Source organism: Diplotaxodon limnothrissa, linkage group LG23, assembly GCF_057381915.1.
Source record: "Diplotaxodon limnothrissa isolate DT_005_m linkage group LG23, D_limnothrissa_male_GT1.1, whole genome shotgun sequence".
Lineage (NCBI taxonomy): Eukaryota > Metazoa > Chordata > Actinopteri > Cichliformes > Cichlidae > Diplotaxodon > Diplotaxodon limnothrissa.
In genome coordinates this window covers 13,799,016-13,826,013 of record NC_140617.1, presented here as the reverse complement: position 1 = coordinate 13,826,013, position 26,998 = coordinate 13,799,016, and the positions used below count along the sequence as shown (strand labels likewise).

At 41.5% G+C, this 26,998-nt stretch overlaps 1 protein-coding gene across 1 annotated transcript; it reads left to right on the top strand.

The window, feature by feature from the left end:
• The first annotated feature begins 686 nt into the window (after positions 1-686).
• slco2a1 (solute carrier organic anion transporter family, member 2A1) lies at positions 687-26,504 on the top strand. Its single transcript, XM_085348768.1, has 15 exons — positions 687-1,065; positions 10,165-10,302; positions 11,401-11,563; positions 12,058-12,270; positions 13,102-13,200; positions 13,280-13,422; positions 15,840-15,911; positions 16,790-16,847; positions 16,982-17,146; positions 18,881-19,085; positions 19,696-19,843; positions 23,857-24,014; positions 24,514-24,578; positions 25,197-25,317; positions 26,058-26,504. The coding sequence occupies exons 1-15, from the start codon at positions 952-954 to the stop codon at positions 26,239-26,241; spliced, it is 2,046 nt and encodes a 681-aa protein (XP_085204894.1). The 5' UTR covers positions 687-951; the 3' UTR covers positions 26,242-26,504.
• The last annotated feature ends 494 nt before the right edge of the window (positions 26,505-26,998 follow it).

The window sequence follows — 26,998 nt, the reverse complement described above, 5'->3', positions numbered from 1 at the left end:
GCAGCTCCACCTTGTTCAAAGAACTGAAAGAGAACGGATATTGATCTCTTGGAAAGACCTGCTCTACCTCTCATCTCAACTCATCTTGTTCTTGTCCAGCCAAACTTTGACAAAAAAGCCCGGAAACACCCCATTAAACACTACCATTCACCTTGAATCCTTTTTTTTAATTTATTTATTCCAAAGTGGAAAGTTTAAGAAGCACTCATTTAGACTATCCAAAACACTAACGAGTGCTGCCTGGGGGGATCACAGACCTACAGTTTGAGGACAAAGTGATGAAAATTCGTTTCTTTACTGTGAGAACAGAAAAGTTAATCATCCACGTGGTTTTGTGGCTCTTTGGGGGATGCTGGTAAAGGTCAGCAGTGTTTAAACGCGTTTTCCAAACTCCAGCGGGTAAGTTTCCTTCACGGAAACGTTAAGGTGATTGTGACCTCTGTTGTCTGCAGGATCTCAGCTGTTGGAATTGTTTGCAGCTTCTTGCACCGCGTAAAAATCCACGTGAATAAATCAACACGCTGTTAAACATTTATTGTGGGGAAACACTGACCTCTAAACGGCTTCATTCATTAGTCTCTCTCCCTGCCTCCCTCTCTGCTCATTAGCTCGGGACAGAAAACAGCTCTGAGTGGCGCATACCGCGCGTAATGAGCTGCTGGAGAACAATACGGGGCTCACTGGATACTTGACAAAGACTCCTGCTCACATTAGAGCCCGTCTGCGTGTGAATAACGCGGTGAGTAACACCGGGGACTCCGCTCTTTAACAAACAGTTCAACTGTCACAGGTGAGCGCTGCGCCCCGTGACTCAGACCTGTTCCCTTTTCACAAGTTTCAAAACATTTACGCGTGGAGCCGTGGGCTGAGTCCAGTTACATCATCAGCGACGGGCATAAAAAAGAAGAAAAGAAAAGAGAGCGCACACAGCAGCGGGGGGAGGACGCAAACATGAAACCTGGAGAGGAAGCCTTTCTGCTCACTGTGGAGCCCCGAGCCGAAACGATGGACGCGAATCCGCGCAGAGACGCGAAGAAGCCCAGGACGCTCCGCTGCAGCATAAAGGTGAGACACCGGCTGGCACTGCGCAGAGGACGCAGCGTGTGCGCATTTATCCTAGAGGAGTGCGCGACTTTGCGACTTTATGCACACAAACTGAGTTTCTACTTCGGCTTCAAGGGGAGCGTTCCACTTTGTTCTCCACTGAGTTCAGTGGACCCACCTGTGGGTGCATGAAAGCAGCCGCACCTTACCGCGGCAAACATAATGAGCCACATAAATGTGGAGGTTTAATCTGAGGGCATTTCACCTTTTTCCCTCCATAACTTGAAGATTTTGCCCTCTGGGTAGGATTGCCTAAGCGCAAACCGAGCTTCACCTGAGATAAACAAGATAAAATCGGTCATAATGTGATAATAAGTCTCTTGTTAGCTAAAATAATAATAATTTTAAAAAAATCAATCTGAGCTAATTGAAATCAGATTTAAATGCAGTGTTTGCTGCTTGGGCTGATGATGCTGGAGGTGACCTGCAGGGAACAACTTGCCGCTTTCATCTTAATTAACGTGTTTCTAATCTTTCCGCACAAACTGAAGTTCACCCCCGCCAAAATCAAATGTTATTTCCAAGGCAGGAAGGGATTTTAATTGTTGTAATTATAAATCAAACATTTTTCTCCCTTTTCACTTTGGGAGGTTAACGATGAGGAATCCAACACGGTAAAGTGCAAAGTCTCAGTTACAGACTTGTTTACTGTGAGTAAATGTATTAATACCACTAATGTAAAAGATGCATTATATTAATTAATTATAAATTAAATAAACTTTCTAATTTTAGGCACTTTCATCTAGTTCAGAATGAAAACCTTAAAGGACTCCGTTTTAAATCAAACGTGTAAAATATGTTTAGCGATAAATAAATAAATAAAAAAATCACTTTTTTCATTTGGATATATATATTTTGATAGGTTGTTAAAAGAGGGAGCTTTGGAGTTTTAGATGTATAAGTCTGATAATATTATATGAATTTATATTTTTACAAAGTTTTGGGGACTTTAATTCATCAACTGCAAATCATTTAAGTTTAATTCACTTCACGAAGTTTATTGACAGGTTCAAGCAAAGATCCACCTTAAGATGGTCAGACTAAAGATTTTTTTTTTTTTTTTTTTTTTTTTTTTTTTAGCTTTAGTTAAGGATGTTATTCTTAATAATATTAATAATAACTCATTTATGAAGCACCTTTCAAGCAACCCAAGGTAGCATTACACACTGAAGTCAAAGGCTTCAAAATTTCTTATTTAATGTTTTCAAGCAGTTCATCAAATTCTGCATAAATTAAATCTGAGTGTTTTACAGTGTAATGTTTGACAGAGACTGAGAATTTAAACAACCTTTAAAACACGCGCGCACGCACGCACGCACACACACGCACTCGTTTTCATATCTTAGTGAGGACATCTAATTGACATAATGCTTCCCCCACTTACCCTAAACATCCCAAATGAATGCCAAACCCTAATCCTTAGCCTAAACCTAAACATAACCTAACTGTGACTGTAACCCTGACCCTAAAACCACATTTTGAGCCTCAAAAATGCCCTCAAACTTGTGGGGACGGGCACTTTGTCCTCATAAGCAACTGTTGGTCCCCACAAGTATAGTAAACTTACAATTTATCTGTCCTCACATAGCTATGTAAACATGTACAGACACACACTTGCCTTAAGTCCAGATGTTACTGCTGATCCAAAACCACATCACACATTCACAACAGTCAGAGTCTAAATTCAACATGGATGAAATGTAACAAAGAACACAACTGAAAATAAATTTTAAATTCTCAAAGTGAGGACCAGGGGCTGACAGCAGCTCTCCATCCTTTCATATGGAAAAGAAATGAAGCACTAACCTTTCTTTATTCACTTATAGTACAGGATACTGCAGCCTTTTGTATGTAAATGATGGATGCAGCTTTTGGAAATCACCCATTAGTTTTGAACTTCCACATTTTAGATGCTTCAGCACCTTATTTGCTTGTTTTGTCATTATTATTAAAAATATAGAAATAAAGCAGCAGAAGTTGGGATGAACCACGGTGGTTGCATCTGTCAGTCAATTCTTATTTGTGGTAGTAACTGGAAGAGCCATTGACCTAACCGAGTCCAACTTTGTTGTGAGCAATTTTGAGATGTCACAATTCTATTTAGTGGAAATGAGGTTTTAGATTGGGATGAAATCATGATTTACTGGTAAAAGAGCATCAAGGGGCGTCAATACTGGAACAGACTGGCAGCAACGTGGGAACTATGGGCCAACAATTATTTCACATTTTAGCAACAAATACATTTTTTTTTAAAAAGTACACAAGTTTTGGCCACTATCTTGTGTTTTTCTTTTTGTTGTTGTGTTTTTGGGGGGGTTTTGGAGCTGGAAGTTACTGTGTTGCCACAGCCAGATTATTAGATGAACAGGCATTGATTCCATTAAAAGTGCTCCAAAAGAAACCCCCACAGCACAAACACGGCCCACAGGGCCAGTTCAGGGACGCCAGTTTGGTGAGGTGACGCCTAGGAGGCATCATGGCCGCCTGTGTTTCTCACCAAAGGCGAACCTCTGGGGCTGAAAAATGACGCCATCATGGAAACAATGAAAAATGCTTCTGTGATGCTTTAAAATGGGGGAAAAACTCAATGCAGAGATTAAAACAGTTTCTTGTAGCAGACTGTAAACATGTTTATATCTGCTGTAAAGTTTTAACATGGGGTTTTATCGAGGATTGGCTCACTTTTGAAGCCTCTAGTGGACACTAGAGGAACTGCAAAGACTAAACTAAAGCATATAAGGCCTTTGTTGGCTCAGAGGTTGCTGTTTGATTGTCACTCAGTCATCCAAACTTTGGGAAGCAGTTTTAGCGCCTTGAGCACAAGCTCTTTTTTTTTCCTCTCTCACTTGCTAATCGGATCCTTGTTGTGGAAATTTCATCATGTTTCCTGACAGAAGAGAATGCTGACAACTTTGTTTTTCCATTACTAATAACTTCATTTGATCCCTTTTGACAGCGGTTTTATGTGTTCGGGATCCGCATCCAGCTCCAGTTTTGTTATGTGTTTTGGCTCTGCTATTAAAAGACTCAAAGCACTGACTTGAAGGAGAATTGTTGCCTGAACGCGTGCCAAAAGGAGCAGTTGTTCTTCCCTTTACGGCAGTAATGGGAGGAAAACAGTTTGTTCTTGAGTTGTGAGTAATATTAATGCAAACACTGGTGGTTGCTTTCAAAACTCTAAGAGAAATGACTCCTCTTCTTCACCGTGTGAGTGACACATATGAGTAATAGGTTTCAGAAGCCTGGGGGGGGGTGGAGGAAGTTTCTTAGCTTTCCAGAGGGAGAGCGTTTATTTGAGTTTGGAATCTTCTGAGTGTTTACCTTCGATGTTCTCACGTCGCCTGTGGTGGGTCCGGCCGCTGCAAATCTTTCCCTGTTTATCTTCACTTTAAAGCCCTCCTCCGCTGAAGCCAAGCAAACATAAGCAGGGTGGAGGACAGTGAAACAGCGAGACTCGTCCTGCAGGTGTCTTCACATCATCCTGAGACTACACAGTGAAATTTGTGAGAATGCACCTGGACTTCAAAGGTGTCCAGTGTTGTGTTTAGACAATGGGAGCAGTTCAGCATGAGTGGAACAGCAAGCCATTTGTCAGAAAGCTGTTTCTAAATCATTCCTGCAGCCTTTTCGGTCAGACTGTACCGCCAGAGCTTTGAATAGCTGTTGTCCTCCAGTCTAACATCAAATGACTAAAAAGTTATAAAGCTGTGCTCTTTGTTCTCCGGTCAACAAAGGCTTCACACGACACAATCACATCCATCCATCTTTCCTTGATACCGCTACAATTTGCACCATGCTCCGCTCTCTATTTGTTCAGCTTCAAGAGCACATTCTGCTTGTTTTCTTAGGTCCTCTTGAGCTACACCTGGAGTCTACACCCAGGTGACACAGTCAACCTCTCTTTAAGGATAGCTCTGCCAGCGTTTGGGCCAAGTTTCTGCACAGGGGCATGTAGTGTTTACATCATGATCAGGAGCATGAGAAGCATTGGAAAGCCTCACTGCACCTGAGCATGAGGCTCGCCTCTGTGGCTGAGTCACAGTCAAATCGCATTGTATTTCTTTATCAGGGTATGGTGAGAAGATAAGCACAGCTGCCATGTCTACTGCAGACAGATGCTGTGCTCGGATTAGCACAAACTGCAAACGCAGGTGAACACCAGAGAGCAGCCGAGTGTTTTCTAGAGAGTAAAAATGGCCATATTGGCACATATACTGGTACTTCAATACGGTTTTTTGAAAGTAGTTCCAAATAACGACAGCAGTCGTCGCAATAAGCTCTAAACGATAAGGCAGGCGTGTCCAACTCCAGGCCTCAAGGGCCGGTGTCTTGTTAGTTTTATATATCACCCTGAATCAAATAACTAGTTCATTAACAAGCCTCTGGAGAACTTCAAGACATGTTGAGGAGGTCATTTAGCCATTGAAATCAGCTTTGTTGGATCAAGGATGCATCTAAAACCTGCAGGACACTGGCCCTTGAGGCCTGGAGTTGCACACCTCTGCTGTAAGGTGAAATACCGAAGTTTTTTTTCATTTGCCCCCTTGTGGGCTGCGAAGGTACTGCAACCATTCGCAATAAATGAAACGTTCAGTTTCTTAATTTTGACATTAAATATTTAAAATTTTAAAGAATCAGAACTCAGGGACTGTATTGGAACATCACCTGCTAATTAATCTAATTAATAAATTTAATAAAATCCTAGGAGAGCTATGGTGTTGTTATAAAGGGGGGAAATATCAATTGAACCTGAACCGTGTTCATTTATACTATAAAGTTTGGCATTTTAACATGCAAGTATCTTTTATACAGCCATTGGTATTCACAGGTTTTAAGGAGGCTGTGTACTAGTCTACTTCTTGGATTGGTGCACAATTTGAAGCGCGGCCTAAAACTCGAGGCTCGGGCAGTCAGCGCTGGATGTGCGGTTTTGAAAATGTTAAACCATCTCCTGAATGCATCATTCCAGTATATTTAACAAACTGATATATGAGTAATATATCAGTCTTACTCAACTGGAGAATAAGCACATTTTCCAGAACTGCTTTAAATGTCAGTGCTCCTTTGTCCACGATGCTATTGTGCAGAAAATCTGTTTTATGTTTGTTTCACAATGAGGGGAGGTGACCTGTGCACATACTTTCTTTTAAGTATCCTCAGAGAGTTTGTACACATTTCAAGCACTTTTTTCCTTTTATTTCCCCCTTTTTTTCTCTCTCTCTTTTTTTTTTTTTTTTTTTTGACTAGAACACATATAAGAACAAAATAACCACAACCCGTGTCCATGAAAATAAAAGCTTTTGGAATTCAAGAGTGAACTTCCCTCAATTCTTCCCTTCACAGCAGGGTTGAAGGTTGGGACAATGACCTCCAATCATAGAGAGCTAAAAGTGTTCAAAAAGGAGAAGTAAATGAATAATGCTCAGAGAATCCAAATACTTAAAGTTTGTAAAAAAGTTTCCCTTTTAACAAACAGCAGGTTTTTTTTTTTGTTTAATTAATTTTTTATGCAGCTGACACAATTATCTGCTCTTTTCCCTTTCAGTAGAACAATCCTTCCAATTTACACAGTTGAATGGAGGAAAATCTAAGTTGTTTTTTTTAAATTCGCAAAAAAGCCATGTCCATGCATTTAAACATACAGATCAGAATCTGTCATTTAAACCACATGTTGAAAAGACTTTGTCCAACCTTTTCTTCTCCTCACGTGAGCAAATGCCTGATTTCTTTACCTTTATTTTACTATCTGCTCTTTATGGGACAGATTTGCTAATGTATTGTGCCAAACATGCGATTTGGCATTAAAGTAAAATATATCGATACTGACAGTGACAAGCCTGACCTTGTTGCGCATGTAAAGGAGTTGCTACGGTTGCCCTGAGAGGCCAGACGGACTGCAACTTAAGAAAACACCAGCAATAAGAAAAACGCTGCAATAGCACAACAAACACGACGGAAATACGAAAAACGAAAACAGAAATAGGAAAATAAAATTTTCTTCCAAAAGCACAAGTGAAGTGTTTCTGGGGAGACAATAACTGGACGGACCAGTTAGAAACATGCTAGGTGTGTTTAATCATGATTTTCATATACTGATTACAGATTTTTAGGCTAATAGTTAGGCTAACACACTTACCTCTCATCTTTTCTTTCCTCACAAAACAGACAGATCCTCCACTTCTTTTAATTGTCTCCCAGCGCAATTCTTAGCATATTTTGGTTCCTGCAACTGATCCGTCGGGTTATTGTCTCCCCAGAAACACTTCCCTTGTGTTTTTGGAAATCTCTTTTTTTCCTATTTCCGTTGTGTTTTGTGTGCTTTTGCAGCGTTTTTTCTTATTGCTGGTGTTTTCTTAAGTTGCAGTCCGTTTGGCCTCTCATGGCCACCGTAAGTTGCTTCTCTAGGCTTTCTCTAAGTACAGGGATGAGAATATTGAAATTGAGTGCACAAACATTTGCCACATTTAATTAAATGCTGATTGTGTTGATATTTAATGCCAAAAAAAGCACATCTTTGTTTTTCTAAACACAGTTGCAGTCAAAAAATATCATCCTTAAAGCTAACCACATCTATGAGGTCTCATGCCATTTTAACCTGTTTAAAAAATGACCATAAACCCTGAGCTTGGTGGCGTTGGTCTCTTCCTGTGAAAAGGGAGTTCTTCCTTCTCACTCTCACCGAATGCTCTTCATAGGGGATTGTCTAAAACTGTAGGGTCATTACTGTGCTTACTTCTCTCTGTCTGTCCCCAAACTTTCCCACTGGCTGGGTTTTATATATAAATCTCTGCTTAAGCTGGTTTTCTCTGGTCTGTGTACATTTGTGTGTTAAAACTGTCATCAGTACAGCTGACCCTCTGTTTGTCTCCAGTCAGAACAGAATTAGACAAGAAAAAAAAAGAAACAACCTCCTGCCCCCCCGCTTTTCCCTTCCCCCAAAAATAATCTACAGAAGGAGTTGAAATTGTGATGCATATCATATAATGGTTTAAAAAGAATGCAACACTGCTTCATCAGGATTAACTGGACATGTCTTTAATTTTTTGGCATTCCAATAACTGAAGATTAAATGTTACTTCTGGTAGACCTGCTTCCTGCACAGAATCAGAGATCTGTCTCTTGCATTTGTTTTAATTTGACTTTGTTAAAATGGCAAAATGAGGTCAAAGTTGACCTGAAACATTTTAATTTGGTCAAAAAAAGTTTTTTGCCTGCCTGTGCAGATAGGTGCTGTCAAATCACTTAGGTAATTGAAGCCTATTTGACAGAAAATGAAGATGAAATATTATCAGCCGTGTAAAAGGATCCATTGTGTGTGCTAACCAACCATAAACCAACCAACCATAGGGCAGGGATAGCTCAGTAGGTAGAGTGGTGGCCCCATGATTGGAAGGTCAGGGGTTCGATTCCCCTGAACAGCTACCCTGAGGTACCCCTGAGCAAGGTACCGTCCCTACACACTGCTCCCCGGGCGCCCAATGGCTGCCCACTGCTTCACTGAGTGAATGGGTTAAATGCAGAGAGGGATTTTCCCCACGGGGACCAATAAAGTACACTTTCTTCTTCTTCTAAAGCCACACTTTAATAGGAGCATTAACTGTTCTGAGGCGAATGCAGAGTTTATTCTCCCTCAGATGAGCTGGCAGCTGGTAAACACGCTGAAAGCTGGGATTTATCATTGTTTTCATAGTAAATTCACCGCTAATCTCAACATGTATCCTCAATGCAGTATCCATGGCCCCCGGAGCAAAAAGTAAGCAGTGCGTCTGTGAAAGCCTTCTGAGACACAGAGAAGCAAGTCACTCGTCTTTCAGATCACTGGGAGTCCATCCAGGGGGCGACTCTGATCTGGGTGTGAAGAGAAATTCTTGGAGGGCAAATTCCACAACCAGATGGAGACGCAGTATGAAGCGGTTTTCCTGAAACGATCCCAAAATGTTGTCACCGGATAAGTGATTTCATTCCTCTTTTGGATCTGTGCTCTGGAGCTCCAAGGAAGCGCTAATGCATTACTGCTTTTGCAGTGCAGACATGCCGTTTTCCAGAAAAAAATCAAATCATGAGTCTGGCAACTTTACTTTTGATTTCTAGGAATCATTAAGAAACCTAAAACTTAGCAACTCATACCTCATTACAACCTCATTTAGTGGAGTAAAACAAATGCATAAAAACTTTTTAAAAACAAAGCAGAAAACATTATTATACATTTTTAGTAGATTCTGCAAACATGTCATAAACAGGCTGAGATATTTTATGAAAATCAATCACAAAATAATATGTCTGAGATTTTCCACATTATGAAGACGTACTGCTGAAGCGAAGCAAAGAAAGCAGCATGGCTCCTCAGGCTTTAACCACAGTATAGAAATTAAAACTTTGAGAAAATGATGTGAAGGCTTGGATCTCATTCCAGGACATTTTCAATCATTTTAATGTTCTTTAAAAAAAAATCTATACCGTATTTACATTGCCGCATGTGATGCTTTTGTAATTCATATAATGAATCTGATTCACAGCTTAATCCCTTCTTCTTTGCAATTTTTCGCGTTTTACAAAAACCATCCAGTAACCAGGACTGGGAGCTTTGGCAGGCCATATGTTTGACTGTATATAATAAACTCTTTAACTGATGTTAAAAATATAACCTGTTTTTTGCTCTTAGGTTAGAAAACACAAACTTTTACCTGCAGAAAGAGGCTAACTGTCTGCAAAGTCTTTAGTTGGTATGCCTGAAGCCTTGTGTAATACTTGGAAAGGAGTTTAAGGAATGCGGTGCAGATGAGTTTGTACTCAAAGTGGAGATGCCTTTTTGAAAATGTGTTTCCTCTGAATTGTTCTGTGTTCTTAAAAACAATTTAATCCTCTAAGACTAATTATTTTAGGCTTTTTGTAATGGTGCCAGCTGAAACTGCTACAGAGTAGCTGACACGGCTGACATCCCTGTTTCAGCTACAGATCCCCCATTGCTGCACATTTTGTCTTTCCTCCTGCATATTTCCACACTCCACTATTTCACGAACATAACCGAAAGAATAAAAAGACCTGTCTTCTGTGTCCTAGCTGTTCGTGCTCTGCCACGGCCTCCTGCAGTTGTCCCAGCTGCTGTACAGCGCCTACTTCAAGAGCACCATCAGCACAATCGAGAGACGCTACGGCCTCAGCAGCTACTCCTCGGGAACCATTTCCTCTCTGCACGAGGTGGGAGCCAACAATAACTTACCCTCATCCAGTGTAGGCTCATGATAGCTTTATTTCAAGGATACCGATGACAAAGGAGGAACTGAAGTGCAAGCAACAAATCAAAATCACACTTCCTGACAATCCGAGTGGGACTTGAGTATTTTGGAACAGTTTTATTGCAAATGCAGGCGTCAGGAGTGATGAGAGATTGTTTCTGTACGTGCTCGGCGCAGAGGTCACTCTGGGGTTTTTTTTATACTCCAGTGAGCTTTAAATGTTTCTCACACATATAAATGTTTTCTGTTTGTCAAAGACAGTCACAAATAAACCGCATTTTTCTGTCTGTGGCGATACTCCATGAAGAATGACTTTAGCTTATCTTCTTATGGTTTCTTTAAGGCTGCTCTGATGGATATTTTCTCAGTAACGCCAGATCAAAAGCTTATGTGTAATGTGTAGTCTCATTAAAGTGATAAATTCAGACAATTATCACCCAGCTCTGCACTTCCTCTCAGTTACATGGAGCTTTACTGTTGTGATTGTTTCTGTCTCCAGAGATCTGGATTACGAGGCAGGGTCAGGGGCTTAGTGAAGCAGCTTCAGGTTTAACATTGTGTTACTAATGTTGTTCGCTTCTTATCGGAGTACAATGCCAAAAGATAAGAGATCAAAATAAGACAAAATGACCCCATACCAACCAATCATCTCCTGCAGCAGAGAATAGCTTCAGCATTCCTGGAAATCAGTGTGCAGAGTAAGAGGCAAGCTTAGGGAACAGCACAGTAGACACAGGAAGTGACAGGGAGGAAAACACAACAAACAAACTGCACACACGTGTTTTAAATGTTGCTTTCCCCCATGAAGCACTTTGAACTGCACCAACTGCACTTACAGTGCTATACAAGTTGTGTGCAAAAAATTCAGCAGAAACGACCACAATTTGGATAAATGAAATGCAAATACAGATTAAAGTGATTATGGATCCTTAAATTACCTCTGAATTGTGCTAGATTGCACCAAGTGATGCAGCGTTGCACAACAGTGACACCCTGAGTTTAATGCATTAGGTGTGGCGCTTCCTCTGGCTCCTCTCTGACTTTTTTCTCTGTCTCTTAGATCAGTAACAGCATACTGATTGTGTTCGTGAGCTACTTTGGGAATCGGGTCCACCGTCCTCGCATCATCGGCGTCGGTGGACTGCTGATGGCCATCAGTGCCATGATGCTGACTTTGCCTCACTTCCTGTCTCAGCCGTATGAATACGGCTCTGTTTTACATAGTAAGATGAAGCTATAAACACATTGCTGCTCTGTCTCCGCTGACACTGCCCTCCTGTGACTCTGTCCAGAGCTGAGGGGGATTACAAGTGTACAAATATGTCCAAAAGACTTATGAGGCTTTACTTAAGAGTTGCAGCATCCTCTAACAAAGGCTCCATAGGACTCAGTGGGAGTCAAACAAGTTTCTGCTGTTTGGTCCTCTGTGTTCTTTAGCATGTGTTTGGAAAGCCTTGCTGGTGCTCCCCAATTGAACTTTTGCATAAATCTCTCTGAAAGCTAAGAAGATTACAATTACCTCTGGGGCATTTCATTTGCAATAACAATGTTCTTCTTCCTTTTCGCTTTGCCCCCAGTTAAAGTCATACAGAGTGTCAGCGGAGGGTCAGAGAAGCTCCAGGAAATGAAATAAGTAGTACGTCTGTGTCTTCTGGCCTGTTTTTAACTATAATTTTCCTTGTTTTCTACCCTGTGTGTGTGTGTGTGTTGATACCAGATCGCCACGAAATGTGCAACCTGCAGAGCACCTCAAACAGCACACAGTCGTGCAACCGTGATGAAACGAGACGTCTGACCGACACCAACAACCTGTGGCTGCTCATGGCCAGCGCTCAGCTGCTCTTTGGTGTCGGATCAGTGCCCATCCAGCCCTATGGGATTTCCTACATTGATGATTTTGCTGGGCCTGCAAATTCCCCTCTCTACATAGGTGAATGACCTGCAGTTCAAAGATTGATGGGACCACATTAAACTGAATTATTTAGCAGGGTTTCGTGTGAAAAAAAACTGATAAATATACAAACGCAAGGAGTGAAAGTACGAGTATTTTGTGTTGGTGAAACTGAAAACTAAAGTCATCACTCTGTCTACAGACAGCTTAGAGGATGATATCAGATCACTGAAGTGTTCAGAAACCAGCTGCTGCTTAGATTTTAAAGTACTGCTCATCGATGCTGTCAAGTAGACTCAGAAACTCGAGTCATCAGTAGAAGTGTTAATTCTTCCAACAATGAGTTTAAGGAAAAACATGGCTGTCATTCAAAATCTTTGTGATAAAGATCCTATAAAGATAAAGATGAAATATGTCTGTTTGCAAGAAAATTAGCTTTGATTTCTAATTTTCCCCTTTAAATCTCATGCTTTATTGCTTTGCATCAAACTGTGGCTAACAGACCTTGAATATCAAGATTTATTCCTGCAGAAGCCTTGAGTCAGAAATGTACTCCCCAAAGTGATGTTTATAACAGCATGATTCACAGAGATAAGTCAGGTTAACCCCCGTTTTTCCATGGAATATTTGAGAATATCTGTTATGAATGAAGGATAAATACAGATGGAACCGTTTAAAAAAATATTCCCGTATGGAATATTGTACAAAAATGACCCCACTTGCGAAAATAGCTTGGAGGTTAAAGCTGGAGTCTTTTAGAATCAGTTTGGAGGCTTTAGAGGAAAAATACAATCTTTTTAAAATGGTAAGGTATTTGACTGGCTGCAGCTCAACGGTCCATCACAGCCTGCCATCTCTTATCATTCACAGCCATCCTGTTTGCAGTTTCTGTATTCGGGCCTGCCATCGGCTACCTGCTGGGCTCAGTCATGCTGCGGGTCTATGTGGACGTGAACAAAAAAGATTTGGGTAAAGCTGAGTCTGGAAGTCATTTTATTGGGTTAAAGAGGTATGGATGTCTTACGGCGTTTTTCACCGATAATTCCAGGAGAAGCTGCGCTCCAACTCAGACCCGACGATCCTCGCTGGATCGGTGCCTGGTGGATGGGCCTGCTCATCTCTACCGGCTGCCTGGTTCTCACCTCTATCCCCTACTTCTTCTTCCCACGTACCATGGCTTCACAAGACCACGTAAGCCTTGCTCTTATAGAAGTCTTTTAAACAGCAGAGCACATGTCAGGACTGTGCAGTCCACAAGAAGCATCCATAATGTAACTGTAAATATTGGAAGCAAACAGGGATCTGACACTTAAAGGACAATATTTTCTATGTCACATTTGACTGACCTCTGCTGGCTTAATGTCAGCGCTGCAGGTTGTTTTTTGTTCTTGTTTTTCTTTCAGTTTTTCACTATTTAAGGCACAGTTTCAGTCTTGGTGACCTCAGTGGAGCGATTTCACATACAAATCTGCGCTTGTGAAATGCTTTAAGAAAAATATTAGATAAGCATAGTTAAGCTAAAACTTATCTATGACTAGATAAGGAGGAAGTGCATGCCCCCTCATTTTTTGTGAAACCACAGTTTCACTTCCAGCTTTAACTTGACTGACTTAAAAACAATGAAGTTCAAGTGGGCCAAAATACAGTTATTAGAAAAAATTAGAACTACTAGTGAGCTCTTGTGACGTAGAAAAGTCTTTTTTACAATACTTCTTTCCTAAAATATAAAACCATATGCAGGAAAATTACAGAACAACATTGACACAGCTTAAAGCTTTAAAACATACTGTGCCAGTTTAAAACATCAACCATGCTAAGGTAAATATTCATTAATGAACTGTTTTTTTTTATTGTGTTGGGTTTTTTTTAGTCCAGTAATCATAGACTGTGTTTTTAAAACTAACTTAGCTGCCGGGAATTCTCATGTTCACACAGCAAATGATTGTTTTCTGCATGTTTTGAAACCAGACACAAGGACAGAGGGATGCCTCTGACTGTGAAACTGAGGGGACACTCATATGGTAGCAAATTGCCCTCCAACCTGGGGTCATAAATCTAGTTTGCACTTTGGCCATTTACCCACAGATTTGTATATAGTTTGACTCACAGGAGACGCCCCCTGCTGGAAACCTTTAAAAACATGCATCTTTCATAATCCAGTCTGTCATCAGTTTCCCAACAGCGGTTTTTGATTTAGTTAACAGGAATGAGCAAACAGCAGACATAATTACATAAATGTTATCGATGGACACAGAGGGGAAGTGGTTAGCTGAAAGTTGCACACAAAAAGTGGAAGTAATCTTCAAACAGAACAGTAATAGACTGACAGGTCATCATCAGCCTTTTTTCCCCAGTATAAATCATAAATAAGCAATGGATGAATGTTGAGTTATGCAAATAAAAAACATGATAATAAGGGAGAGGTTTGAGAACCACTGAAACACATGATGCGTCTTTTAAACTTTCGCGCAGATTCAAACTAACAGCGGGCAGGCTCTAAACGAATTCTTTTGAGAGACAAAAACTCCACAGAAATCTTTTCATTGCAGTGTTTGACAGCTTTTGGGTGATTTTGAATGCTGCTGTGCAGAGCTTGTCAGTTCAGTCTAATGTTCCCACGTCACACGAATGCAGCACAAAGACACAGAGGCTTATGTTGTAGGACAATGTCGCATGAAAGGAGAGAGAAACTTTGAAGTGCTCCTCGAAAGATTGAGATCAAACCCATGAGATTTTCATCCTCTGGAGCCTCCATATGCTCTCCTGTATGTCTGAATTTGTGCCGCTGCCTCCCATAAATGTCCCTGTCTTCATTACTCACTGAACGTGTGAGGATCTCTATCAACTGCTTATTTTCCCTTAACAAAGATGAAAATACACCAATCAGACACTGACAGTTCAGGGCTCATTACTGGCACCTGTTAGGAGTGTGTTGGATACAATGTGTGGATTTAAGTGACAAAGAAACAGTTTAGATGGCTGAACGGTTATTATGGTTAACTAAGAAGCAACAGTATTTCTCGGTTTTTCTACATTAAAAAAATGCTGCTGTAGTAAATGAAAGAAATCTATAAGCAAGACTCTTTGGACTTAAACTCATGTTTGACTGCTTTAGGACATCTTATCAGTGGTTCTCTTTTGCCTCACCCATCCATCCATTCATTAAACTGCTTATCCAAAGTCCGATCAGGTGGACTGGCCTCTACCTAGCTACACTTTGAAGATCCTCTTTGGAGGATCCTGAGGTGTTCCAGATACCCAAACCCCATCACTGTATGTCTAACTCTAGTATATCTTCATATATCCTCTTCATATGTCTTTGCCTGCAAGCGTCATTTTGTTCTCCTCATCAATGCCATGCATCCATGCTGCAAGTCAATAAGAAGTCAGTAAAGCTGCATTCGTGGTCCTTCTGCTACCTCTAGAGTAATGAGAGGAATGAACATACTTTCTGTAGGATGAACTAACTTCTTTTTTAAGTTTCAGGGAATTTCAGTTGGGTGATTTGAAACAGCTCAACAAATATCAGCCAACACATAAAGGGTTTTTTGTGCAATTTGGCACCCAATCTGTCAGCAAGCTAAAGGTACAGCTTCTGTATTTCCCAGGGAGAAAAAAACGATGGAGAAAGATCTATGACAGAGGGGGCAGGAGAAGAAGATAAGAAATTATTTTCAGAGGTAAGGACTGCTCAGCAAGCAGCATTTGATAAAACTATACTGAACACTGAAACGAAAGCTAATTTAGCTGTTGCTTCGAAATAGCTGCCCAAACAAGTGTGTTTCAGTTCTTCGAGAAGGATTTGGCAGGAGTCACAATTTAAGCCGATGATGTTGTTCAGCATCAAGTGCCAAATTCTATCTTTGCGCCTGTTGTTTTGGTGTTTTCTGGCTCAGGAGTTGGTGAGCTCAGACAACATCTGTTAATGCACCGCAGAATGTAGAAAGAGTAGCAGTAGGACCAAGATCTGTCTACAAAGAAGGCACATGCACTGGAGCTTAGAGTAGAAATTATTAGGTGGCTCATTTATAATTCGAGTTAAATTTTCTATCCTGAAGTGTTTCACTAGAACCTCCAGGTGGGTTCCCACACTTGCCAAAATCCCCTCTAACACCTGCATAGTGCACCATCAGACCATTAACATGACTAACAAGTGGCCTGATCATGCAAATATTAACTTTACTATGCTTTCCATTTCATGCCATGCCCTCTGATAGGTTTTGTAGTCTCAGCTGAACTACAAACATTACTCTAATGTGATAAAATCAACTTCTTAGGACGTCATTAGCCAGCGTAAAAAATGTGGATTTATGTATCAAGAAAAGCTTTTTAAATGAATATTATGAGCTATATTCAAGAAGTAGAAGTAAATGTTAGAAGTAGAAAGCAGCATAACATAGAAAGAGTTTATTAAATTACAAGTACAATAAAGCTGTGCTTCAATAAAATACTAGAGTAAATGTCCTGTTACATTCCACCACTGGTTCTAGCCATGCTCTCATCTGATGGGATTGTGCATATAATGGTTGATGGTTTTATGCTACTCGATACTTTCCAGGTGACTCGAAGTGAGTCTGGCTCAGAAGATGAGGACTCTTTGCTGGGCTTCCTGAAGAGTGAGTTTGTTACATTCCAACTGCAAAGATCTGTTAGTTTGATAGCTTTATGTATCTTTGTCACAAAAAACAAGTAAATGGTACCAGAGTAAAAATCAGAGTGTCTGAAGTTATTTGCATCTGTGTCTGATCAGGTTTTCCCAAAAAGTTTGTCGACCTCTTGCTGAGCCCTCTTTTCCTGATCCTTGTCCTGGCCCAGTGCTGCTTCTCGTCGGTTATTGCAGGGCTTGCTACGTTCCTTAACAAGTATCTGGAGCGACAGTATGCAACTACAGCCGTATATGCCAACCTGCTCTTTGGTAGGTACCAGAGTAAAGATGTCATGGTTCCAGGATCTCGTTTGGCATTTGGTGAAATTATCCTTTGATTTTTTTTGGACATTATTTTGCTTCTTATGTTTATTTTCATTTTTGTCTCCCTCTTTCATGTTGCTATGTTAGTTCATTTGTCCACTTAAGTTCAACTTCCTGTTTTACTTGGTTATCGCTTTTCCTTACATGTCTCCTGTAAGTGGACTCCCTATCGCTGTCCTTCCCAGTGGTAGCTTATCTTTTCCTGTTTATACGCTGACCATGTCTTTTATGTGGGCTTGCACTTTTTCTCCCATGTCCTCCATGAGTTAACAGACTTCGCTGCACCATAGTGCTAATGTGAGAGGCACGTGAGAAATTATTATTCCTTTACATGAAATAAGGTCAACACCAACGAGTAGGGCAGAAGTGCAGGAAATGGGGGGAAAAGCTACAAAATAGGCTGCTTTTAAGAATCTATATTATTACTGATGCACCTGAGAGATCCAGAGCTCTTAGAAAACCGTAGACTTCCAGGAATGGTGATGCTATTTTCCAGAGAAGCGTTTGGTCAGTAAGTGGTGATTTTGCACCTTATCCCTAATCTGGAATATGACCTGCTCTGCAGCATAAGTTACCATGACGATGTAGACTGCTGAGAAGTGAATTGCCATAGTAACACTGAAAACACAGAGTTAACCCTGTAGCCACCCCGATAAGTCCAAATCCTGCTTCGGTGTTCAGGCCTCTGGTCACTACCTGTGTTTGATTTGATGTGTGCTCAGTCCTGCCTCTCTTTGGCGTCCGTGTATCATCCTCTCGCCGCTCAGGTTCACATTTCTTTCATACAGACTCTTGCAGCGGCCAATAAAGGCCACATTTGGCTCATTCTTCAGATTACTGCAGCCGTTTCAGTGTCAGCTGTTAAATATTTCAAGTAATAATGAACACTTTTAATGGGATGTTTCAAACATTTTATGAACTCTGGAGAGTGGAAATTAAACTGCGTGCTAAAATCATTTAATCGATTCTCTGCAGTGAGTAGGTTCACTTTTGATATGGCAACTTTCCAAAGCAGTTGAGCTGCCAGTTTTTCTTTGATGAAAATGTTTTCATCATTTTAAACAAATTGGCCTCTCTGTCTGTAAGGATGTTGGCAAACAAATGTATGCCCTGATAAAATCTCAGGTTCGAGTCTGAACAAGCACCTCCATTTGGCATGAAGCTAGTACTGTATCACACCCTTCATTTATCCAAAGAGAATTTTCAAAACGGTAATAAAGGAAACCAATGGCACTGAAGAAAATCAGTTTTACTCAAATTGCACATCCATGTTTGGCAGCGCGCATGTTGTTGCTGGAAGTTTGTGCCAGCGTCAGTCTGCCTTAAGGTCTGATAATGGCTGTAAGTTGCGTCACTCTGAAGTCATTATAGCCTCAACAAAAAGAATACAAATTAAAAAGCTGTCAAAGCTAAAAAAAAATGTCCCAACTCAGTTTGGACATGAGAACTTCTCAGACTTCTGAGAAATACTTTGTTCACTTGTAAATGTTTCACTCAAGCTGTTGTAAAATGTAATTCCACTCCAGTTTATGCTGGAACATGGCTTTGCTGGCTCTGCTCGGGATCCAGCATATAGAAAGTTAGTCCTTGGGGGGGGGTTTCAGCTCATGGGTGTCATCGGAAGATGACATCATGAGATTTTCACATCTTTTTTACTTAGCGGTAACTTATGTTTCCCAGGTTCTGTGAACCTACCGTCTGTGGCTGTGGGGATGCTGGCTGGCGGGGTCATCATGAAAAGGGTGGGTCTCTCTCTGAAGGCCATCCCACGTTTCTCTGTGGTGATGCTGACCATCTCCACCCTCTTCTACATCCCTCTGTTCTGGATGGGGTGTTCAACACAGAAGGTTTCAGAGGTCAATCATTTCCAGAACAGCCAGTCTTGGTGAGTTTGTGTGTTTTATAGAAATAACAGTAATATTATTAATCTGTATAACATCTTTTATGCTACATGTAAAGCTCAAAGTGCTAAAAAAATGAATAAAAGTGATAAAAATAATGAGATGAATTACATTTAATAGCAAGATAAAGGTATACTGCTCATCAACATATATCAAGATGGATCTGATGTGAAATCAAAAATAATCTGTCCAGATTTGTATGTGCAAAATGTGTAGGACTAAAACAACCTTAAATATGTTGTGTGTGGTGTTGGTGCATGGGGATTACATGCCAGAGTAGTCAAAGTGCTGCAATCACAGTTTTTTAAAGATTACCAAGTCTGTTTTTATTGGACAGATTAAACCAATATTTTTTTTCCTGAGTCATCATCTTGATGGAAACACTGAGAGTTTTCATCTTTTTTTGGCTCTAACATCTACACGGGATTATAAACACAGTTTGCTCTCAAGAACACCACCCAGCACTCATCACCTTTCAGAGCCGATGGTAGTGACCTGTGATCCAGTCCCTCACCTTCAAGCACTGGATTATAAATAAACTTCAGTCATATCTGCTTCTTTTTCTTTAACTCGCTGCTCTGCTGTCCTCCGCAGGTCTCCACCCAGCTGCTATTCAAACTGCAACTGTCCTAACAGCACCTTTAATCCCGTGTGCAGCTATGACGGCATTGAGTACATCTCTCCGTGCCACGCTGGCTGCACGAACTTCACCAAAGACCCCGACAACACCCACAGGATTCGGGTCAGTGGCATCTGTTGGTTATGCCTTCCACAATGGCTGATTAAAATAAATAGGCTTATGTTATGTGAAGCTATAATGTTTTCTTTAGCTGTATAAATACAGTATGATTTTTAACTGGCGAGCGGATAAAAGTGGAAAAAATTACCCTACCATAAATCATCCAAATCAATCTGTGAGATTATCTGGTGCAGAGTAATCACATGAGATGTGGATGCCGTGTAAGTGAATGAATTTGTTTTTAGAGCAGAGGGGGGAAAACTGTTTTCTTTTCTTATTCTCTGTATGGGATCAAAGAATAATCATTTGGCCCTGCTCCTGCACAGCGTCTGTAAATTGCTCACTCTGGGAAATATTAACCTTTATTAGCGTAATGTACTTCAGAGCTTAAAGTGCTGCAAGGAATCCATACCACAAATAAAATGCCATCGAGAGCCTTTGCAAAAATCAACTCGTCAGGGTAACTATTTCCTTATAAGGTTATAGTTTTAACTTATAGTTATAGTTTTAAGCCATAAGGTTTATTAGGCTTTTCTAAAGTGTATCTTAGATTAAAACTTTAGTATAACATTATGAAATCAGAATCAGAATCAGAATACTTTATTGATCCCTGGGGGAAATTATTTTTTGTTACAGTGCTCCATTTTAAACCAACATTAAGACAAGACAGACAATACACTAACTAAGAATAGTACAATATATACATATATATACATACATACATACATAAGTCACTTATAAATAAATAGTTGGAAAAGAAACATGTGTAGTTGTAGCAGCAAACAGTGTGTTAAGTGGATGCGTTGTACAGGGAGATGGCCACAGGCAGGAATGATTTCCTGTGTCGTTCAGTGGTGCTTTTCGGTAATCTCAGTCTCTCACTGAACGAGCTCCTGTGACTGACCAACATGTCATGGAGTGGGTGGGAGGTGTTATCCAACATTGTCTTTATCTTGGACAGCATCCGCCTCTCCGACACCACCTTGAGGGAGTCCAGCTCCATCCCCACAACATTGCTGGCCTTACGGATCAGTTTATTAAGTCTGTTGGCATCTGCGACCCTCAGCCTGCTCCCCCAGCATGCAACAGCATAGAGGATCGCACTGGCCACAACAGACTCATAGAAAATCCTCAGCATTTTCTGGCAGATGTTGAAGGACCTCAGTCGCCTCAAAAAATAGAGACGACTCTGGCCCTTCCTGTAAAGTGCTGTGGTGTTTTTAGCCCAGTCCAGTTTATTGTCAATGTGTACTCCAAGGTATTTATAGTCCTCCACAATGTCAACACTGACCCCCTGGATTGAAACAGGGGTCAAGTGTTTCCTGGTCTTCCTGAAGTCCACGATCAGTTCCTTGGTCTTTGCCACGTTGAGCTGCAGATGATTCTGCTCACACCACGTGACAAAGGAGTCGACCACAGCCCGGTACTCTGTCTCATCATCCCTGCTGATGCATCCAACCACCGCAGAGTCATCAGAAAACTTCTGAAGATGGCAGGTCTCTGTGCAGTGGCTGAAGTCTGTGGTGTAGAGGGTGAAGAGGAAGGGGGAGAGGACAGTCCCCTGTGGTGCCCCTGTGTTGCTAATCACCTTGTCAGACACACACTGTGGGAGACGTACATATTGTGGTCTTCCTGTCAGGTAATCAACAATCCAGGACACCAGAGAAGCATCCACCTGCATCGCTGCTAACTTATCACCCAGGAGGGTCGGCCTGATGGTGTTGAAAGCACTGGAAAAGTCAAAAAACATGACCCTCACAGTGCTCGCCGGCTGGTCCAGATGGGTGTAGACACGATTGAGCAGGTAGATGATGGCGTCCTCTGTTCCGAGACGAGGCTGATAAGCGAACTGAAGTGGATCCAGATGTGGTCTTACTATGGGTCGCAGCTGGTCCAGGATGAGCCTTTCCAGGGTCTTCATGATGTGGGAGGTCAGTGCCACGGGCCTGTAATCCTGGGGGCCACTGGGACGAGGCGTCTTTGGTACAGGGACGAGGCATGATGTCTTCCACATCACCGGGACCCTCTGCAGACTCAGACTCAGCATAAACAGTTTATGAAAGACTCCACACAGCTGGGGGGCACAGGTCTTGAGGACAAGGGGACTCACTCCGTCTGGTCCAGCAGACTTGCCTGAGTGAAGTCTCCTCATTTGCATCTCAACCTGGTATTGAGTGAAGGTGATGGGTGGGGGAGGGGTGTCAGGAATCTCACAGGAGGCAACATGTGAAGAGAGAGGCTGGCACAGTGGTGTGGCTCTGGATTCCAGGCTGACTGCAGGTGAGGTTGTGGGGGTGGGAGCAGACACTGTGGTGTCGAATCTATTGAAAAACAGATTCAACTCGTCGGCTCTATTCTCACCTCCCTCAGCTCCCCTGCTGTTGGTTGGCCTGAATCCAGTGATGGTCTTCATGCCCCTCCACACCTCTCTCATGCTGTTCTGCTGGAGTTTCCACTCCAGCTTCCTCCTGTAATTGTCCTTAGCCTCTCTGATCTTGTCCTTTAGTAACACCTGGATCTTCCTCACCTCCTCTTTGTTGCCCCCTCTGAAAGCCCTCTTCTTGTTGTTGAGGAGGGCTTTGATGTCCTTAGTCACCCACGGCTTGTTATTTGGGTAACAATGAACAGTCTGAGCTGGAACAATGGAGTCGGTGCAGAAAGTTATGTAGCCTGTGATACACTCAGTAAGCCCATTGATGTCCTCGGCGTGAGGAAGTAAAACAGAGCCACTTTGACGTTGCTGTTCTTACTTGGATCCTGGATGTTGAATCTTCAGTGTTCATGCAAACATGTCTGCGTGAGCCCACAGTGGGTAGTTGCGGGTAAACTATGGGACTCTGTGGGCAGGGCAAACCCACACGTAATACCCCAACTGGGTGTGCCCACACAGGGCCACAGTAAGGCAGCCATTGCATTTTGTTTGGTTGTTTATTTGCTAAGGATTAACGGAAAGTAATTAGGGCTTTAAATGCTTTTAGTTCTTAGGATTTCATATTGAGGTAGTGATATAGTTTAATACTTAAGTTTAAGACTGACATGTTGTGTCTGATTGACTAGTACCTTCCAGTCTAGGCTCAGTCTCGCTCAGTCAGAACCAAAGCAACTCACAGTCAATATCTAATCGATGCTTATTAGTCGCAGAACTAACGAGAGCTGTTTTAAAAATAGAGAAAAAAACTGCAGCGTTTAAACGTCACAGCTTGTGAATAATCCTTCAGTGGGTGGATTGTGTGACCGCTATTCGAACATTAGTCAGTTTGACTCAGCGTGTAAGCCCACCACTGAGGCACAGACGCAGACAGAGCTGGCTGCAGCTAGCTTAATGGATTAATGCTCAGTAATCAGGCGATAATTATTTCATCTTTGATGTGGATTCACATGTTCACAAGTGCAAAGTTGAATGTGGAATTCAAACATCTACTTGAGAAATGTCTCCGATTTTTGCAGGTTTCTTTTTATGTATTTTAGTTTGATTAAATCAGGAATATCAATGGAAATTTGATCTGTTTTTAACCAGAGCCTTGCAGTTTTTTTTCTTGAAAAAATATAATCTTTTCACACTTATGTGAGAAAGAGCGTTCATTCATCCATGTATTATTTGCTGTTTATCCGGGTCCATATTCATGGGGTCCATGGGGCAGCAGTCAGAGCAGAAATGCACAGACCACCTCTTCAGTCTCCTCTGGGAGCACACTGAGGAGTTCCAAAGCCAGCCGGGAGACATCCTCTCCAACATGTCCTGGCTCTGCCCTGGGGGCTCCTCTAATTCTCAGGTGTTCATGAGTCATCCCTGCTTCAACTGGCTCCATTCCATTTAACCTTCTCAACGTTTAAATCACCTGCTGATGTTCTAATTTTGGGAAACAACAATCAGCCAAAACATAACAGCATTACAAGCTGTACAAAAGATTATAACTTAATCTGAGACAGGACAAAAACCATGCATATCAGAACAAACAGGTAACATATAAAACATAATATAAAAAATATAATCTCTGCTTTCTCTCTGGATACAGGAGTATACCAACTGCAGCTGCACTGCCAGCACTAAGGCCAAACCAGGTCCTTGTGAGAATGGCTGCTCTCATTTTCTTCACCCTGTCATAATCGTCATCGCTCTAGCATCCCTCATCGCCTGCCTAACGCACAACCCCATGTACATGATGGTGCTCAGGTGAGTTCAAAGTTACAACCCTCTGACGGGTAGCACGATACAGTGTGCTTGTCCACGTTGTTAAATACTTATCTTTTTTTTTATGAATTTTTATATAGATATTTATTCACCTGCAAAAACTGCATTGGGACAGTGGCTCTATGTTATATTCCTGTAGCTTCTTGTTGAGCTTTGGGCTCTATTAAGATTTTTATTGTTATTGTTTCTTATGTTTCTTATGCTGTTTCCTGGTGTCTCCTGAGGTTTCCTTGCTTTTGTCTCGCTCTGTTTTGGCACGTTAGTTTCCTCGCCTTCCTCGTTTCCACCTCCTGTTTTGTTTTACTGCTTTTCCATCTCTAATTCCTTGATTGGCAACACAAAAGCCAAGGACAACATTCACTGATCTGTGTCTTATACCCCCTAATGTGTGAGAGTTCATGAAGTGATTAATCACTGCCACATAAAACGGTATGGAAAATGCAGATGTTGCTCGTGTAACATTTTTTTCCTGCGTTTTCAGATCTGTTCCTTCTGATGAGAAGTCATTTGCCATAGGAATTCAGTTTCTACTCATGAGACTGCTAGGTAAGACAGGATTACCGTATTACTAAAGAGGCTGATGCTCCAGAAACATTTGTAGTTTATAGGGAAGAAAATGGTGCAATATTGAATTAAAACACAAATTATAGTGTTAATGATACATTTCTTTATGTTCATTTGCCCCCAAAGTCCAAGATAACCTCCAAGACCCTGCTGCTCTATAAAAACTACAGTGGTCATGGTTGTATAAAGAACCCAGGAATAAACTATGCCAGCTATATAAGTAAACTAACAAATGGTGCAAATTTTTAAGAAATTAATAAATCATAAATAAGTAGGAAGTGGTATTAATTTCATCACCCGTGTTTTAAAAATCTTTTCTGATTTAATTTTAAGCTCATTTTGCTGAAGGACCAATACGTGTATGACACGGCGAGGCTTCTGCCATTCATTAGAATTCACAAAAATCATTACTCCTCCTATAATATTGGTCAAAGTTTAATCCAATTTACATAGACTGACCACCAAATGGGTCTTCACTCAAACATTTGTCAAGATCAAGGTCACATTTGCCATTTTATGGGTAGAAAAAAGGTGCACTGTGATGATGGGAGTAACTCCAGCTGCCACCCCTGCTAACCCCGACCTCTTTTTCCATCTCAGCTTGGCTCCCGGCCCCTGCTCTCTTTGGGATGGCCATCGACACATCGTGCCTCAGGTGGAGAACTGTATGCGAAAAGAAGTTTAGCTGTGGTTACTATGACAACAACATGTTGAGGAACCGGTGAGAACATTTATCACTCAGAACAGACTTTTTTGTACTGTTATCAAAGGTTGTGTTTTGTGGTCAGAGCTGAACTGGTGGCAGAAAGTGACGTTTGTGATGTCTTTGTGTCCACTGTGTAAAACAGAGTCGACACCAAAGAGAGCCTAAAAGAAACATTAAAAAAATTCAGCCTACTATGAGCATCAGCATGATATCATTATCATGTCAGTAAACTGCACCGGTATAATGTCTGTGCTGTAGAGTAATAGAAGCAAGCGCTGAAATCCTGAATGTTTGATTTCTTTTCCGATAATTCACTGGAGAAAACATCATAAAGTGCATTCTGGGTTATTTTTTAAGGCTCATATCACCCAGTGGGATGGTTGGATGCTCAGAACAGATTTTACCCTATGAAAGGTTTCCTGTTTTTAGCTACTTTTTGATATCAGGCTCATTTTCTAGATGTGATTCCATCTGTGTCAAAATTCTGAGGGGATCAGGTGGGAGAAAGGGAGAACCCCTGAACCAATCAGGCAATGACCTACAAGATTCATACCCTCATTTTGTAAATGATGCTCTTTACTAGAATATTGTCCATCCAGTGGCACAAAAAGACTTTTTTTAAATTTACTGATAGAATTTTGCTGGTTTTCTTTTGGATTTTGTTGTCCACCTCGGACTGGTCTATACATATCAAACAGGTGTGCAGTTCATCTAAATCTGAGCCATGCATTTATTACTTATCTGACTCCCTGCAGGTATCTGGGCTTACAGGTGGGTTATAAGGTCATGGGCATCGTCCTGCTGATGATTCTCGGGTGGAAGGCGCACCGGACCGAGGAGTACAGTCTGGCAGATGACAAGAAGGACCACTCTGATTGTCCCGCTGGGAAGCAGGGTGATCCAAACCTTTTAAAGCTTTGCTGCGGTGTTAAACGTTGAGTAAAGCTTTCAGTGGAAGGAATCCATAGTCAAGATGGGCCAGCACTGTGACCTCAATTTCTTTAGGCCCACTCCTCCTATCCAGTTCTTCAATGGTTGGACAGAGGATATCCATTTTCCACAGGGGAATATTCTCTATGTTTCTGGATGCATTTTGATTGGAGTAATTCAGACGTTATGACCAGCAGAGCATACGTTAAAGCACATCGTTTGTAAATGGTAAATGGCCTGTATTTGTATAGCGCTTTACTAGTCCCTAAGGACCCCAAAGCGCTTTTACTAGTCCCTAAGGACCCCAAAGCGCTTTACACATCCAGTCATGCACCCATTCACACACACATTCACACACTGGTGATGGCAAGCTACATTGTAGCCACAGCCACCCTGGGGCGCACTGACAGAGGCGAGGCTGCCGAACACTGGCCCTCTGACCACCACCAGTAGGCAACAGGTGAAGTGTCTCGCCCAAGGACACAACGACTGAGACTGTCCGAGCCGGGGCTCAAACCGGCAACCTTCTGATTACAAGGCGAACGCCCAACTCTTGAGCTACGATCGCCCCACATCGTGATACCTCACATTCTCCTTGGGTCCAGGACAGTGAAAGGACTTTTGAACAACAGCTAAATGTTTTTATTTTTATTTTGTGCGTACCTGAACAGTAGGAATCTATTCAGGTTTCTATTTGCAATGCGAACATATTCTGTATCTAATTAACTGTATAGCTTAATATTTAAGTATATATATTTTTTATAGA

Excerpts from the sequence above, each read along its gene's own strand:
- slco2a1 (XM_085348768.1), top strand. The coding sequence starts at position 952 with ATGAAACCTGGAGAGGAAGCCTTTCTGCTCACTGTGGAGCCCCGAGCC. Across the intron at positions 13,201-13,279 it reads CGTGAACAAAAAAGATTTGG|GAGAAGCTGCGCTCCAACTC; the intron begins GTAAAGCTGAGT and ends CGATAATTCCAG. Across the intron at positions 17,147-18,880 it reads ATATGCCAACCTGCTCTTTG|GTTCTGTGAACCTACCGTCT; the intron begins GTAGGTACCAGA and ends TATGTTTCCCAG.